General features: G+C 33.8%; 1 protein-coding gene and 1 non-coding gene across 8 annotated transcripts in view; both read right to left on the reverse strand.

Annotated features, from left to right (window-relative positions):
* The window catches only part of CNOT1 (CCR4-NOT transcription complex subunit 1), an 80,986-nt gene that overhangs the window by 31,734 nt on the left and 35,747 nt on the right, over window positions 1–13,505 (reverse strand). For all 7 annotated transcript variants that reach the window (XM_011356663.2, XM_011356661.2, XM_011356659.2 and 4 more), the window contains 6 exons: window positions 13,110–13,350; window positions 11,455–11,574; window positions 10,567–10,689; window positions 10,220–10,371; window positions 1,561–1,711; window positions 139–340 (listed from right to left, as the gene is read on the reverse strand). In XM_011356663.2, the coding sequence (XP_011354965.1) occupies window positions 139–340; window positions 1,561–1,711; window positions 10,220–10,371; window positions 10,567–10,689; window positions 11,455–11,574; window positions 13,110–13,350 (989 nt within the window). The remainder of the gene's footprint in view (window positions 1–138; window positions 341–1,560; window positions 1,712–10,219; window positions 10,372–10,566; window positions 10,690–11,454; window positions 11,575–13,109; window positions 13,351–13,505) is intronic.
* On the reverse strand, window positions 1,128–1,263 carry LOC111737644. Its single transcript, XR_002779500.1, has one exon. It is a non-coding gene; the product is annotated as a small nucleolar RNA SNORA50 (small nucleolar RNA).

Raw genomic sequence — 13,505 nt, forward strand, 5'->3', positions numbered from 1 at the left:
CTTCCCAACTATAGATGTTAAAGCAACTTTCACAATTTAGTTTAAGCAGCTTTCCTTATCACAGTCACTCCAAATCCCTTATCATACACTAAGGCACGATGAATATTACAAATAATCTGCGTCCCCACCCACCCTTACCTGGGAGCTGTGATGAAAGTCCTCCAATACCACTGAATGCAGTTGTTTGATTTGGGGTAGAAAGGGGTGGAAATGCTTTTGCTGGTGACTGAGGGGTACTGAATGCAGAACCCAAATTTGGTGGAAAACCCTGCATACTCTGGGTGTGAGGGGCAGCTGAACCACCTATACTAAGAGATGCCATTCCAGCTAGAGGGTCAATCTAAAGAAAAACATTATAAAAATGTATTAAACATACTTTAAGCAAAGACAAACTTATGACAAAGGTAAAACAATCTTTATCAACAGTTCTTTATATGCTTAATAACTAAATTGCAAAGCCCCATTCAATCATAATACTTAAATCCCAAAATCAAGTCAAGTGTGCCAGTCTTTTTTTCTTAGTATTATTGTAGATGAAGTAGATTTAAAGAATTAGTCTGTGCAAAAGTATCAGAGCCATAATATGAGGGCTACAAAACTCTAAGAATAACATTTAACATGAATTGCCCCGCAGCTGTAATTTAACTAAGTATTTAGAACTGATATGGCACAGCTGTTACATTAGGACCTTACAATTTCCAATTAGCCACTTTAAAACAAAAAGAATCCCTCAATCTTATTTAACTTTAAATACAATAAAAGCATTAAGAAATTAAAAATAAATCTTCCAGTCCAAACAAGTAAATCTAGTCAAAATCTGAAAATCTTTGGGGATGGAGATAAGCTCTAGTTTAATTTAAAAAAATAAATAAATAAGGTATGCTATTCACAAGATTTTAAAAAATATCTAATAACTGCACTTCTAAGCTTCTCAGCTTGTGGTATTATTTCAAACCTTCATGACTATAGAAAATGATATGCAAAGTGCCTTTTATAAAGTGGCCACTGAAAAATCACTAAATGCTTTCTTTCCTTAAACCCCAATCTGCCATTCAATGCAGCTGAAACTAGAAGCGGAGTATGTTGCTCCCAGAGAAAAGGGTGTGGTTGGTGTCAGGGAGTAACTTAAATGTACCTTGTCTTTAAAAGAGCAGTTCAGTTGAGAGCTGAAGAGCCCCAGTTATAACAAGTCCTTATGCTCTAGCACTGTTGCTTGGCCCGTGAAGCTACAAACAAGACACATCAGGTTCAAAGGCAGTGCTTATTTCTCAAGTTATTCTTATTTTAAAAAGAAGTCCCTACCATTTACCTAAATAAGTTGTTTTGCATCTTTCCTTTCAGAGTCATGTTCTATTTGATGATCAAAAACTATTCTCAACTACAGTGCCTATTTATGGATCTCCTTTAAATGTAGTAGTGGATGCTAGACATGCAATTATCTAAAATATAATAAATTCAGACAAATTTCCCTTCGAGTATATTGTTAATGATGGCGTAGAAGCTTATTCTATTCCAAATCTATGAACAAATACAGATGTACCAATTGTAGCATTCATTTACCTGAACAGGAGAAATGGCATCTAAGCTGCTAGCACTAGGAGGGCGTCCTTTTGGCATAACTCCAGGTGGCGGTTGTCTGGCCTTATTCATAACATTACTGCAATTGGCTACCATGGTGAGGATGGTTTCTGACAACTCCTGAGAAACACTCCTAAAGAGAAATGTGAAAAATATCACTTATTGTTCCCCAGAACACTTAAACAAATCTGATTCTCTAATAAAGAAAATCTGCTGGAACATCCAGCTAAATTTCCACCATATCCCATGTCTTTGCATCTGTCATTATTCACTAGGATTTTCTGAGCCATTGGTTTTCTCTTCTAAGTATCCAATTTACACCTCTGAAACTAAACTTTGTGTATAATACAACCAATATATTTTAAAACACTCCAAAAAAACAATCTATCCCCTCAACTACTTTGTCAAAAATTATGCCCAAACCTGGACATATCAAAGCAAACAAATAAGCAATTTTTATACTAGTTTCTCAAAGATAAGACAGTTATTTAAGTATATATAGGTAAAAAATATCATACACGTAATCAATAACTACACTTGGCAAGCATATAGACAACTGACTGACTTCTAAAATGTCAAGTACTAGGAAAAATGTGTTACAGAAAAATCCACTTTCCTATCTTACAGTGTTACTCCCTCATAAAACCATGGAACCAATTGTACTTATAAACTCTACAAACTTGATATTGTCTTAGATTTTTCCTCCTAAATTCAAAATCTTACTACTGGCATTAAGAAGTAAAAGTAATCAATCAGACAATTTTTTCACATTTGGGAAAAAAGAGACTAGGATGTTTAAAGTACCAAATAAAACTCTACAACATTGAATCAGTACAACAAAATCTACAAAATTTTTATTTGTGCCAACACACACACCACACACCACACACCACACACACACACACACACACACACACACACACACACACACACACACAGAAATGGTTCGAACATGGACTATGAATATAAATGAATGAGTTGTTTTCTAAGCCAATGAAGCAAAGAAGAAAAATATTAACACACCCTGGTTAAAAAAAAAAAAAAAAAGGGGGGGGAGATGTCAATTCCTAAAGGTATAGGTCTACATATTTACCTTAGCAATAAGTAGTAAAGCCATTAATTTCCAAATGATGCTCAAAAACAATTAAAGGTATCTGAAATATAATTACACGAGTACCGCTCTCTAGCCTCTATGTATCTAAGTTCAAATACCTGCTCCTATAATTAAAATTTCACAGAGATATCATATTTCATCTTTCAGATTAGCACATCCTCCCCCCCCAGCAAGGCAATGGGAAAACAGACATACTGCTGGTGATTATACAAAATGAACAACTTCAATGGAGGAAAATTTTCTAATGCCTAACAAAATTAGGCATGCATTTCCCTTTAACCCAACAATTCCACTTCTAGTGGTCCCAAATGGCAAAGAGAAAAGATGTAAAACACTGTTCATTGCAACACTATTTGTGATGCAGAATACAAATAATCAGAATGCCCACCAAAAAGGAGACTGGTTACTAAGGCACAAAGCATCTACTCAATGGAGTACTATCCAGCAATTAAAAGGAATAAGGAAGTCCTCTCATTCTATGAACTCCAGAATATACAATCCAACATAAGCAGCATGGTGCATTAAGAGTATTTAATATACTACCTTTTGTACACAAAGATGGAAAGATACAAATACATACGTATTTTTTTAATGCAAAGATAACCCAAAAATACAAATGAAAATGGTTACCTATAGAAGACTAGAACACAGTGGCAAAAAGTTCAAAGGAAGATTTCTCAGAATGTACCTTGTTTTCTAGAGTTTGACTTTGAAACTATGTGTTTCGCCAATCATAAAAACAAAACCAACCAAACAAAACACCTTTTAAATTAAAAAAAAAAAAAAAACTGTTCTAAAGACACCTATGCCATGGGTTAAGGGTTACCAGTAGTAGATAATAATTAGCATGCTGCGCTGAATACAAAATGCCACACCATTATTTTATGTATTACACAAAAAGAAAAAAACTCAGCTAATTGTAAGAGGTTACCAATGAGATGCATCGTATTTCAGAGATGTTAAAACAGAAAAAAGTGGGTATCTACCTCATAACTGATAAATATGGTTAAATTAAAACATCATTCCTTACTATTTCGGAAAAACTTCTAACATTTGACAGTGTTAAACTTTTAAAAGCAATTAGAATATTACAAGGAACACCCAGTACTGTTTCACTCACCAATTAGTTACATTTTGTTTAATCTATTTGTTTAATCATTCTTTCTGTTCTCCACCCACAACATTTAAGTTAGACACACCATGTACCTTTTATCCCTCAATACTTCACTATGTATTTCCTAAGAATAAGGAGACATTTTCTTATATAACTATGTAAAATAATAAAGATCAGGAAGTTTACCACAGATAAAATAAACTTGGCCATATCCAAATTACCACAATTGTTCCCATTTATGTCCTTCAGTGCTATTTTTTCCTTGGATCAGGATCCAATCCACTGCATTGAGTTTCCATGTCTCGTTAGCATCTTTAAACTAGGAAGACTTCATCAGCTTTTATTTATCCTTCTTGAACTTGATTTTGTTCTTTAGTACAAATCAGTTATTTTTATAGAATGTCCCGTGTTTTGAGTTTGTCTGATATTTTAGATTTTAGATGCATTTATGGCAAGACTATCACGTTAAGTTACATTGTATTCTTCTCAGTGCATTTTATAATGAGGCACATGATGTAGAAGTGAGCTGATCACTTTGATCAATAAATAAATGTGGCATACGCCAGGTTTCTCCACATTTAAGTTACAACTTTTATTGATTTGTGAGTAGACACTTTAAAATTATGTAATTATCCTGTTCCTCAAATATTCCCTCACTGTTTTTAAGCACCCACTGAGTTCCTAAATCCATCATAATTACTTTGATATTTATAATCATAATTATTTGATATTTGAATTTTCCTACTTTGATATTTATCAGTATAAACTCTAAACATTTTACATACATTTCATTAAATTCTTCAAGAAGACAGCTACTTCTAACGTAACAAAAGAAATTGAAATCCAGAGTTGATTAAACTACCTCCTTACACGTAAGTATAGAACATTTCACCCAATTTTAATATTCAATTCCAAACGGATTTAAATGTATAAATGTGAGAGGCAAAACTTTACATGTAAAAGTTTTAGAACATTCAGAACTTACAAAGCACGGTTTCTTAACTGTTGCACTATTAATATTCAGGACTAGGTAATTCTTTGTTGTGGAGAATCTCTTGTGCATTTTAAGATGTTTAACAGCATCCCTAGCCTTTACCCACTAGATACCAGTAGCACACTTCTCTCCAAGTACAATCAAAAAAGAATGTCAAAAAACTTTGAGTGAGGTTAATCATCCCTGGTTGAAAACTGGTTTAGAGACATACATGTGCAAAAATTTTTTTAAAAGGACAGGAGAAATAAAGTTTAAGATTTAGGTGGTAGAATAAAACAGGATTGAAGAGGAAGACAAGGGTAGCTTCAAAAAGATTGGTCATGTTATAGTTTAAGATGCAAAGTAGAATCACAGGTGCTCATTTTATTAGGCTTCAGAACTTACAAAAAAAACATATAGGACATATGTGAAAATGTTGGAGTAAAGAATACCAAATACTCTTTCCTCCATAAAAGCAACTAGAAAACTGGCAAAAATTGCCAAAATCAACTTTTTCAGAATTGTGGAAATTAACCAAAAGGCTTACCACAATACAGGGAGTTTTATTATAGAAAGATGGTCAGATCGTGATAACAAGAGCAAGTTTTCTGGCATCTTAATTTGTTCTAATCACATGCTCCCTTCTCCAGCTAGCTGCACAGCAGTCTTTAAAACTAACATCCCACAATCAGTGAAAGCCAAGCAGCCTGAGAGCCAACACAGAGGGCTCATAAGTGGCTTGAAACCTCTTCAAAGCCTCATTCTCACAAAATTGTCATTGTTTCACCTGTCTGAGGATTCCCTGTGAGACCACAATGGCAAGGTTGTCTTTACTTGACCTAAGTACTGGCCCAGTGAGAACAGCCTTTTCCCCATGTATTTGTAGAAAACGTTTAAGGTAATTATTTTAACTTTCTAGTGGCCTGAGGTAGAAAAGAGTTTGAGCAAACAGTAAGCTAACCAAAAAGCTTTTTAAAAAAAAACTTGAGGACTGAGAATTCTATGAGTGGGGCTTTAAAAAACTCCCACAGTTTACTGGGGATAGGACTATGCTAATAACTAAAGCTGTGGCAGTCCCATGATCCATAAAGGACCTGAGAAGGCCCAAGCTCTCACCTTAAGGTGACGACCTGTATGCTCTGCCTAAGATGGAAATGGAGGCCAAAATGCAGTTGTCCAGTGACAGGCTTAGTGCCTCAACACGCATACAGAAACACAAGGTAAAGAGCAGCTTACTGATTCCAAGGTTTAAGAAAACCTTAAACCACAAGACTACCCAAACAGACTTCAGTGGCCTAACACGACAAAGAATGGAGACACTACAGAATTGGTTCAGAAAAGTCTAAACAAAAAAAGAGGAACAACAAAACAAAAAACCCTGAGGAGGAGGGAGAATCCAATTTCAAGAACTGCCACATTATTTAAACTTTCTAGTTTTTAACCAATAATCAGAGGACGTGGGGAAAAAAAAGGCAATAAAGCATAGCCCAAACACAGGAATAAAACATTATCAACAGAAACTGTCCCTGAGGAATAGATGTTGGACTTACTAGATAAAGACTTTAAATAAGCTACGCAATATATGTTTAAAGAACTAAAGAAAAACATGTCAAAAGAACTACAGGAAAATATAAGAAAGATATGTCTCAAAATAGAGCAGTCAACAGAAATTATTATTATTTCTTTAACAGTAAGGCATATATATATATATTTACACTGGGTGTTCACCTCCCATAGTTAAGATTTCTTTCTGTCACCACATATTTGACTCCTTTTACCCCATCTACCTCCCCTCACCCCGTACCTCCTACCCTCAGAAATTATTTTAAGTTAAAAAGTATGACAACTGAAATGACATTCCCAACAGCACATTCAAGCTGGTAAAAGAATCCACAAACTAGAAGATAGTTCAATTAAGGTAATCTAACATGAAAAGCCGAAAGACTCACAGAAATGTAAAGCACCAGAAAATGTACCAACACACACATAAAGTCCCAGAGAAAAGAGATATAAAGAGGAAGAGTATTTGTTGAAATAATGACTGAAATTTACCCAAATTTGATGAAAACCATTAATCTATACATCCAATAAGCTCAACAAATTCCAAGTAATATAAACTCAAAGGAATCCATACCTAGAAACAACATAATCAAGTTGCTGAAATCAAAAAGACAGAGTACCTTAATAGCAAAAAGAGAGGCAACTTAACACATAGTAGGGAGCCTCAAAAAATTAACAACAGCTGTTTTATCAGAAACTATGGGAGTCAGAAAGCAATGGATAGCTATTCAAAATATTAAAGGAAAAGAATGTCAGTCAGGAATCCTATATTTGACAAAACTATCTTCCAAATACAAAGAAATTAAGACATTCCCACATAAACCAAAACTGAGGGAATTCATTTCTAATAGCACAGCCTTAATAAGAAATAAAAGGAATCCTTCAGGCTGAAACGAAAGGACACTACACCGTAACTTGAATCCATATGAAAAAGCAGAGCTCTAGTAAAGGGACATAGGTAAATATAAAGCACAGTATAAATGTATGTTTTATAATCTTTTTATCTCCTACTTGATTTAAAGGACAATTAAATTTAGATTTACTTTTAAATCTTTTGATGGGCACACAATGTATAAAAGTATAATTAGGGAACAACAGTGCAGTGAAAGGAACAGAACTATATAGGAGGCAATTTTTGGATCATACTGAAATTCAGTTGGTTATTAATGGAACTAGACTGTTGTAAATCGAAATGTCAATTCAATCCCCAGGGTAACCACAAAGGGGGAAAGAACCCCTCAAAAACATATAGTTAAACAAAGAAAGAAATTAAGATGATATACCAGAAAATATTTAACAGTAATGGAGAACATGGAACTAAATAAGCAAAAAGACAATCAAGACATACAGAGAAACTAATAGCAAATGGCATTGATGAATCTGACCTTATCAGCAATTACACTGAATGTAAATGGATTAAATACTTCAATTTAAGTTATTAAGTGACTGGATCGTAATTATTCTCACTACGAACTGATCATATGACTTTACAGAGGTATTAGTTATGCTACAGTGATAATCATATTGCACTATACAGAAGTATCAAATCAACACTCAGTAAACCTTAAATTTACAATGCTGTATGTCAGTTATATCTCAATTTAAAAAAACAATGGCTAGAGTGACACAAAAGATAAACAAGGAATAGAAGACTTCGACAACACTATAAACAACCACCTAAACCTAACAGGCATATACAGAACACTCTACTCAACAGTAGGCTATACACCCTTCTTAAGCGCACATGAACAATTCTCTAGGATAGATCCTATGACAAGTCTCGATGAATTTAAAGAACAAAATCCATATAAAGTACATTTGTCTACCACAATGTAATGAAACTAAAAATCAGTAACAAAAGAGAACTAGAAAACTCAAAAATATGTGGAAATCAATCAACATATTCTTATAATCATTGTGTCTAAAAAACCTACAAAATACTTTGATGAAAATGCAAACAATGCTAAACCTAAAGCATGTCATAGGTGCAAATTCAAAGCCATAAACACTCCAATTAGGAAGAAAAATCTCAAAAAAATCTAACCATCTTAACAATTTTTTAAAAATTTAAACTAAACCCAAAACAAGCAGAAGGAAAAAAAATAATAAAGTTTAGAACTGAAATAAATGAAATGAAATGGAGAACAGAAAAACAAAGAGACAAAACAAACCCAAAAGTTGGTTCCTTGAGAGGGGAAAATGACAAACATTTAGCTACAACAACCAAGAGAGACACACTCAAATAACTTAACTGAAAGAGAGAACATTACTATCAACCTTACAGAAATAAGAAAGATTTAAGGATACAGTATAAAACAACGGTATACCAAAAATTAGATAACCTAGACAAAATGTACAAATTCCTAGAAAGACACAAATTACCAAAACTGACTCAAAAAGAAACAGAAAAATCTGAATAGGCCTATGACAAGTAGATATAATAAACTGGTAATCAAAAACTACTCCCAATACAAAGCCCAGGACCAGATGGCTTCACTGCCGAATTCTATGGAACATTTAAATAAGAATTAACACCAACCTTTCTCATAAAAAATTAAGAGAGAGAACTTATCAAGTTATTGTATAAGGCCAATATTACCCAGATATCAAAACCAAAGACAAGAAAACTACAGAACAATATCCCTTAGGAACACAGACATAAAAATGCTCACCAAATACTAGCAAATTGAATTCAGTAGCATATAAAAAGTATAAAGACCACTGAGATTTATCCCAGGAATGCAAGGATTTTTAACATCCAAAAATCAATTAACATAATATACCACATCGACAGAATAAAAATCAAAAACCACATGATCATCTCAATGAATGCAGATATAAGCATATGACAAAATGCTTTCACAATAAACCAACCAACTAACTAGAATTAGAAGGTAAGGAAAATTCAACGTGATGGGCCATCTATGAAAAAACCACAGCTAACACCATACTTAATTTTGAAACAACGGATACATTCCTCCTAAAATCACTACAAAACAAGGATTTTTGCTCTTGCTGCTTGCTTTCAATGATACACTGGAGGTTCGCAGTAGTGAAAAAGGCAAGAAAAAGAAATAGCATCCAGGTGGGAAAGGGAGAAATAAAACTTATCTCCCTTCGGAGATGACATGACTTATATAAAACATTTAACAAGTGCAAGACTTGTGCAATGAAAATGACAAAACATCACTGAAAGAAATCAGAGACCTAAATAAATGGATAAATATCTCCGATTCGAAGATTTGGAAGAATTGGAAGACAATATTGTTAAGACAGCATATTCACCAAAATGATCTAAAGATTCAACACAATCCTTACAAAACTCCAGCGTGCTTCTTTGCAATTTCTTTGCAAAAATTGACAAGCTGATCCTAAAATTCATATAGGAAATCAAAAGACCCAGAATAGCCAAAACAATCTTGAAAAAAGAAGTCACAGGACTCACACTTCCCAATTTCAAAACTTACTAAAAAGCTATAGTAATCAAGACAACATGGAACTGGCATAAAGACAGACATATATAGAGCAATGGTATAGAACTTAAAAGTCCAGAAATAAACATATACATTACAGGCAACTGACTTTTTAGAAGACAATTCAAAAGAGAAAGACTAGCCTTTTCGACAAGTGGTGTGCTGGGACAACTGAACATCCACATGCAAAACGATGTAACTGGAACCCTTTCATATACTATCTACAAAAAAATTAACTCAAATGGATCTAACATGTATTTTACGGGGTACTATACTTTGAACTTAAAAACCACTGGATTATTTAAACTGCTGTACTGTTAATCATTCAATCTCTTCCCCAAATCAACAATTATTCATATAATCCAATTCCAATATTAAATGGTCCTTTTCAAGTATGCTCTTCTTACCCTGCACAAGCTTGTAAACAGGCCAACATTGTCGCCAGAGTTTCTGGAGGAAGTTGAGCACTTTTGGGCTGATCTTTCTCTGGGGCGAGTCCACCCAAAATAGAAGGGCACCGTCTCTTTAAAAAAGTCATGCATGCCTGGATAAAAGGCTCCTAAAAAAGAAAGTCTCTCAGTGTATTTGAAATTGATCTTAATTGCTTTCACATTAAAGATAAATCGATTTCAGATTAAAGACTAAAATCCAGGATGTAACAACATATTTATTGCCACTTTAAAAGGTTACTTTTCTTTAGCGATTTCAGCCATCAATATTTCAAATCGGTAATAAATGGATTAATCCTGCTTACTCCATGCTCTCGAATTTTATCTGTGAGCCACTTGTCAAGTTTGAGGTATTCACGACGTGAAGCAAGTGCAGCAAGGTCAATAACAAAGGCAAATGGAGTACCATTTAGCAGCATTGACAAGGCCTAAAGAAAAAGAATATTCGAATTACAAGTCAAGCAATGAAGTACTCTCTCTGTGTCCTATTTTCTGTTTCCTACTTTTATTTTCACAAACAAGTCTAAATAAAATATACTACTAATATTTTCTTGATCTTAATTTTTTAAACAGCTTAATCCTTCAACGTAACATTAGTCCTTACTTAAAATAAGGCAAACATTTCAACCTGACTTTACCTTCAAGATAAACTCTACCCTCTGCTTTTTAAATAACTAAACCTGAAGCAGAACAAGACACAAGCATGAAAAATAATCCTTACCCATTTTTTCAAATCTAAACTCAGGCTTATTCTCAATTTAGCAAAAATATGTAACAGAAGCCTATACCCCTAGTGATCAAAGACATCAAGAGTCAGGCCATTTGTCAAAAGATCCTGTTAATAACATTAATGAAATTTGCAAAAAGGTTGAAACCCAAGCAGTTTCCCCAAAAAAATGTTATCTCCCATATCACATCTGAGGTCAATTATGACTAGCTTTATAATAAAATAGCCTTTGCAAATACCACAGAAAACCAAACAAAATTCAATCAAATGTAAATGAATTCTGCCACTTATTTTCACGTATCTAAAACCACTCTGCTTCCAATCCCTTTCTACTTACAAGACAAAATTCTTATCTCAACATTCTACCTAAAAGCTGGTTATATGAATTATTCCTAAGGCTACGCTACATAAAAATTTTTTTTTATCATTAATAAATAAAAACGTTATTCTGTCCCTTCAAGCTCACCTTCAAGTCCTGGGCCACATCAAGTATTCGAGACAATTTGGCCTGATCATACTGCTCCCCTCGCATGTACCACTCTGCCATTGCATGCATGATAAGCTGGCGGATTGAGGGAGACTGTCCCTAAGGAAAAAAAGGGCTAAATAGCAATCCTGCTCAACATTGTGATAGGTACCATTGCAAATATGAAGCTAACTTTACTTATTATTTTTAAGTAAAATTGAGACCTATCATGCAATATAAGACTCAAGCAGAGATTACAGTGACATTCTTTGTGGGAAAGCAGTTATTTCCACATCTTGCAAATGAAGCCTAAACTGTGGGTCCTACAGCCATTGAACAAAGCTATTTGTTCTATGAAAGTCTTCCTACGCATTTTCAAACACAAAATTAAAACAGAATGCTGTGAACATGATTGTATCAAGTTTATATAATTCCTTAATTCCTTATGTTACAAATTACTGGTCTATAAATAAAAACAAAACAGTTTAAGGTAACCACCTCTCATGTTACACAGTGTAGTGTTATATCAGTATTTCTGGGATTGATGTTTGTACATTCTAAATCTATTTTCACAAATGAAAATGTTCATTTTTTTATGATTATTCAATTTCCTTTTTTTCTCAGAAAACAGCCTGAGTTTGAAGACTGATCTAAAGGTTTGCAGCTTCATTATATAAACGATTAGTTGTAATTTAGTGAGTATTTTTCATGGAAGCAGTGACAAGTCAATTATTATTGCTTTATCTAAACTGCTTTTTAGTAACTGTCCTAGAAGGTCCAAGTGATAAAGTATTCAACCAAAAGTAAGGAGGTGCAACTCCTTTCAAGCTACCCTTTCTACCTCACAGCTGTAGTAGAGAGAAAGGCATAAGAATGTCTGGGCTGCAAACTTTTGGTTAAACGTTTGTTAAACATTCTTTAAACTATAAGTCTACCATGTAATTTGAGTCTCTAAAAATGGAAGAGAGCTGAATGAATGGCATGGAAAGGCTAACAATTTTCATTTAGAAATAAAGTCTTATCTGATTTTTTTTAAAAAGCACTTGTATATAATGTAAACTATTGAGAATAATTAAAGGAAAAAGTAGCCAAAAAAGGAACCTGATGTAAAGGGGAAGAGGACTGCTTTTTCTTAAACATTCTGCATTTGTCATTAAAAATACAGGCTATTAAAAGAAAAATAAATAAGTACATGGGTAAAAAAAATATTTACTTGTCAAATACATTTTACAAAATTAGGGGGTGAAAGCAGAAGGGCTGAAATGGTTTATCAGCTGAAACTAAAATAAAATTTAAATGCTGATCTTCAATAAAACAGAAAATAATGCCACTTAATTTGATTTGTAATCTTTTCTCATTTACTGTTAAAAAATGACATGAGTATCTTCTGGTTCTGTGATAAATGATTACGCTCCTTACTGGTAGCAGAAGAATACTAAGGGCCCTAACAAAACAGAGCTTTCATAATACAGTACTAAATTTTTAAAAACTGTCTTAACCTCCTTGCTCTTTTAATTTTTATACTTTAATACTCAGATGATGCAAAAAGATTAAATAAGCTTTGTGGAAGTGTGACTTTTCCAGACTATAATAATTCCAAGATTAACAATTTCTCTCACTGAACATCCTCCAATGAAGAAATGGTCATGTCTTACCTGCCCATGCCATGCATAGTGCAAAATAATAGCAGAGTTAGGATGGTTTCCGAGGAAAATTGGCATCAGAGTGGAGATGAGTTCATGGCGCAAGGTGTGCCAGGAGGTGTTGATTTGTAGTAAGGCCAATACCAACATGTCTGGACAGTGTTTGATAGGAAAGCTGAAGAGCTGTTTGACTTGCTCATATTGCCCCACCTCTGCGAGCCTCAGTAGAGATTCAATCAAATCCAAGCTCTTCCTAACAAGAATGGAAGACACTCCATCAATGACATCTACGTATAGAAAACTCACTTTCCAAATAAGTGATACCAGCTATCAAGATAAAATCAAGCTGTTGTCATATTTTAATATTTCAAAAACATTTGAATTGGTGCTGTTCATCTCAAAAAAATA

This window comes from Pteropus vampyrus, unplaced genomic scaffold, assembly GCF_000151845.1.
Source record: "Pteropus vampyrus isolate Shadow unplaced genomic scaffold, Pvam_2.0 Scaffold29, whole genome shotgun sequence".
Taxonomy (NCBI): Eukaryota; Metazoa; Chordata; class Mammalia; order Chiroptera; family Pteropodidae; genus Pteropus; species Pteropus vampyrus.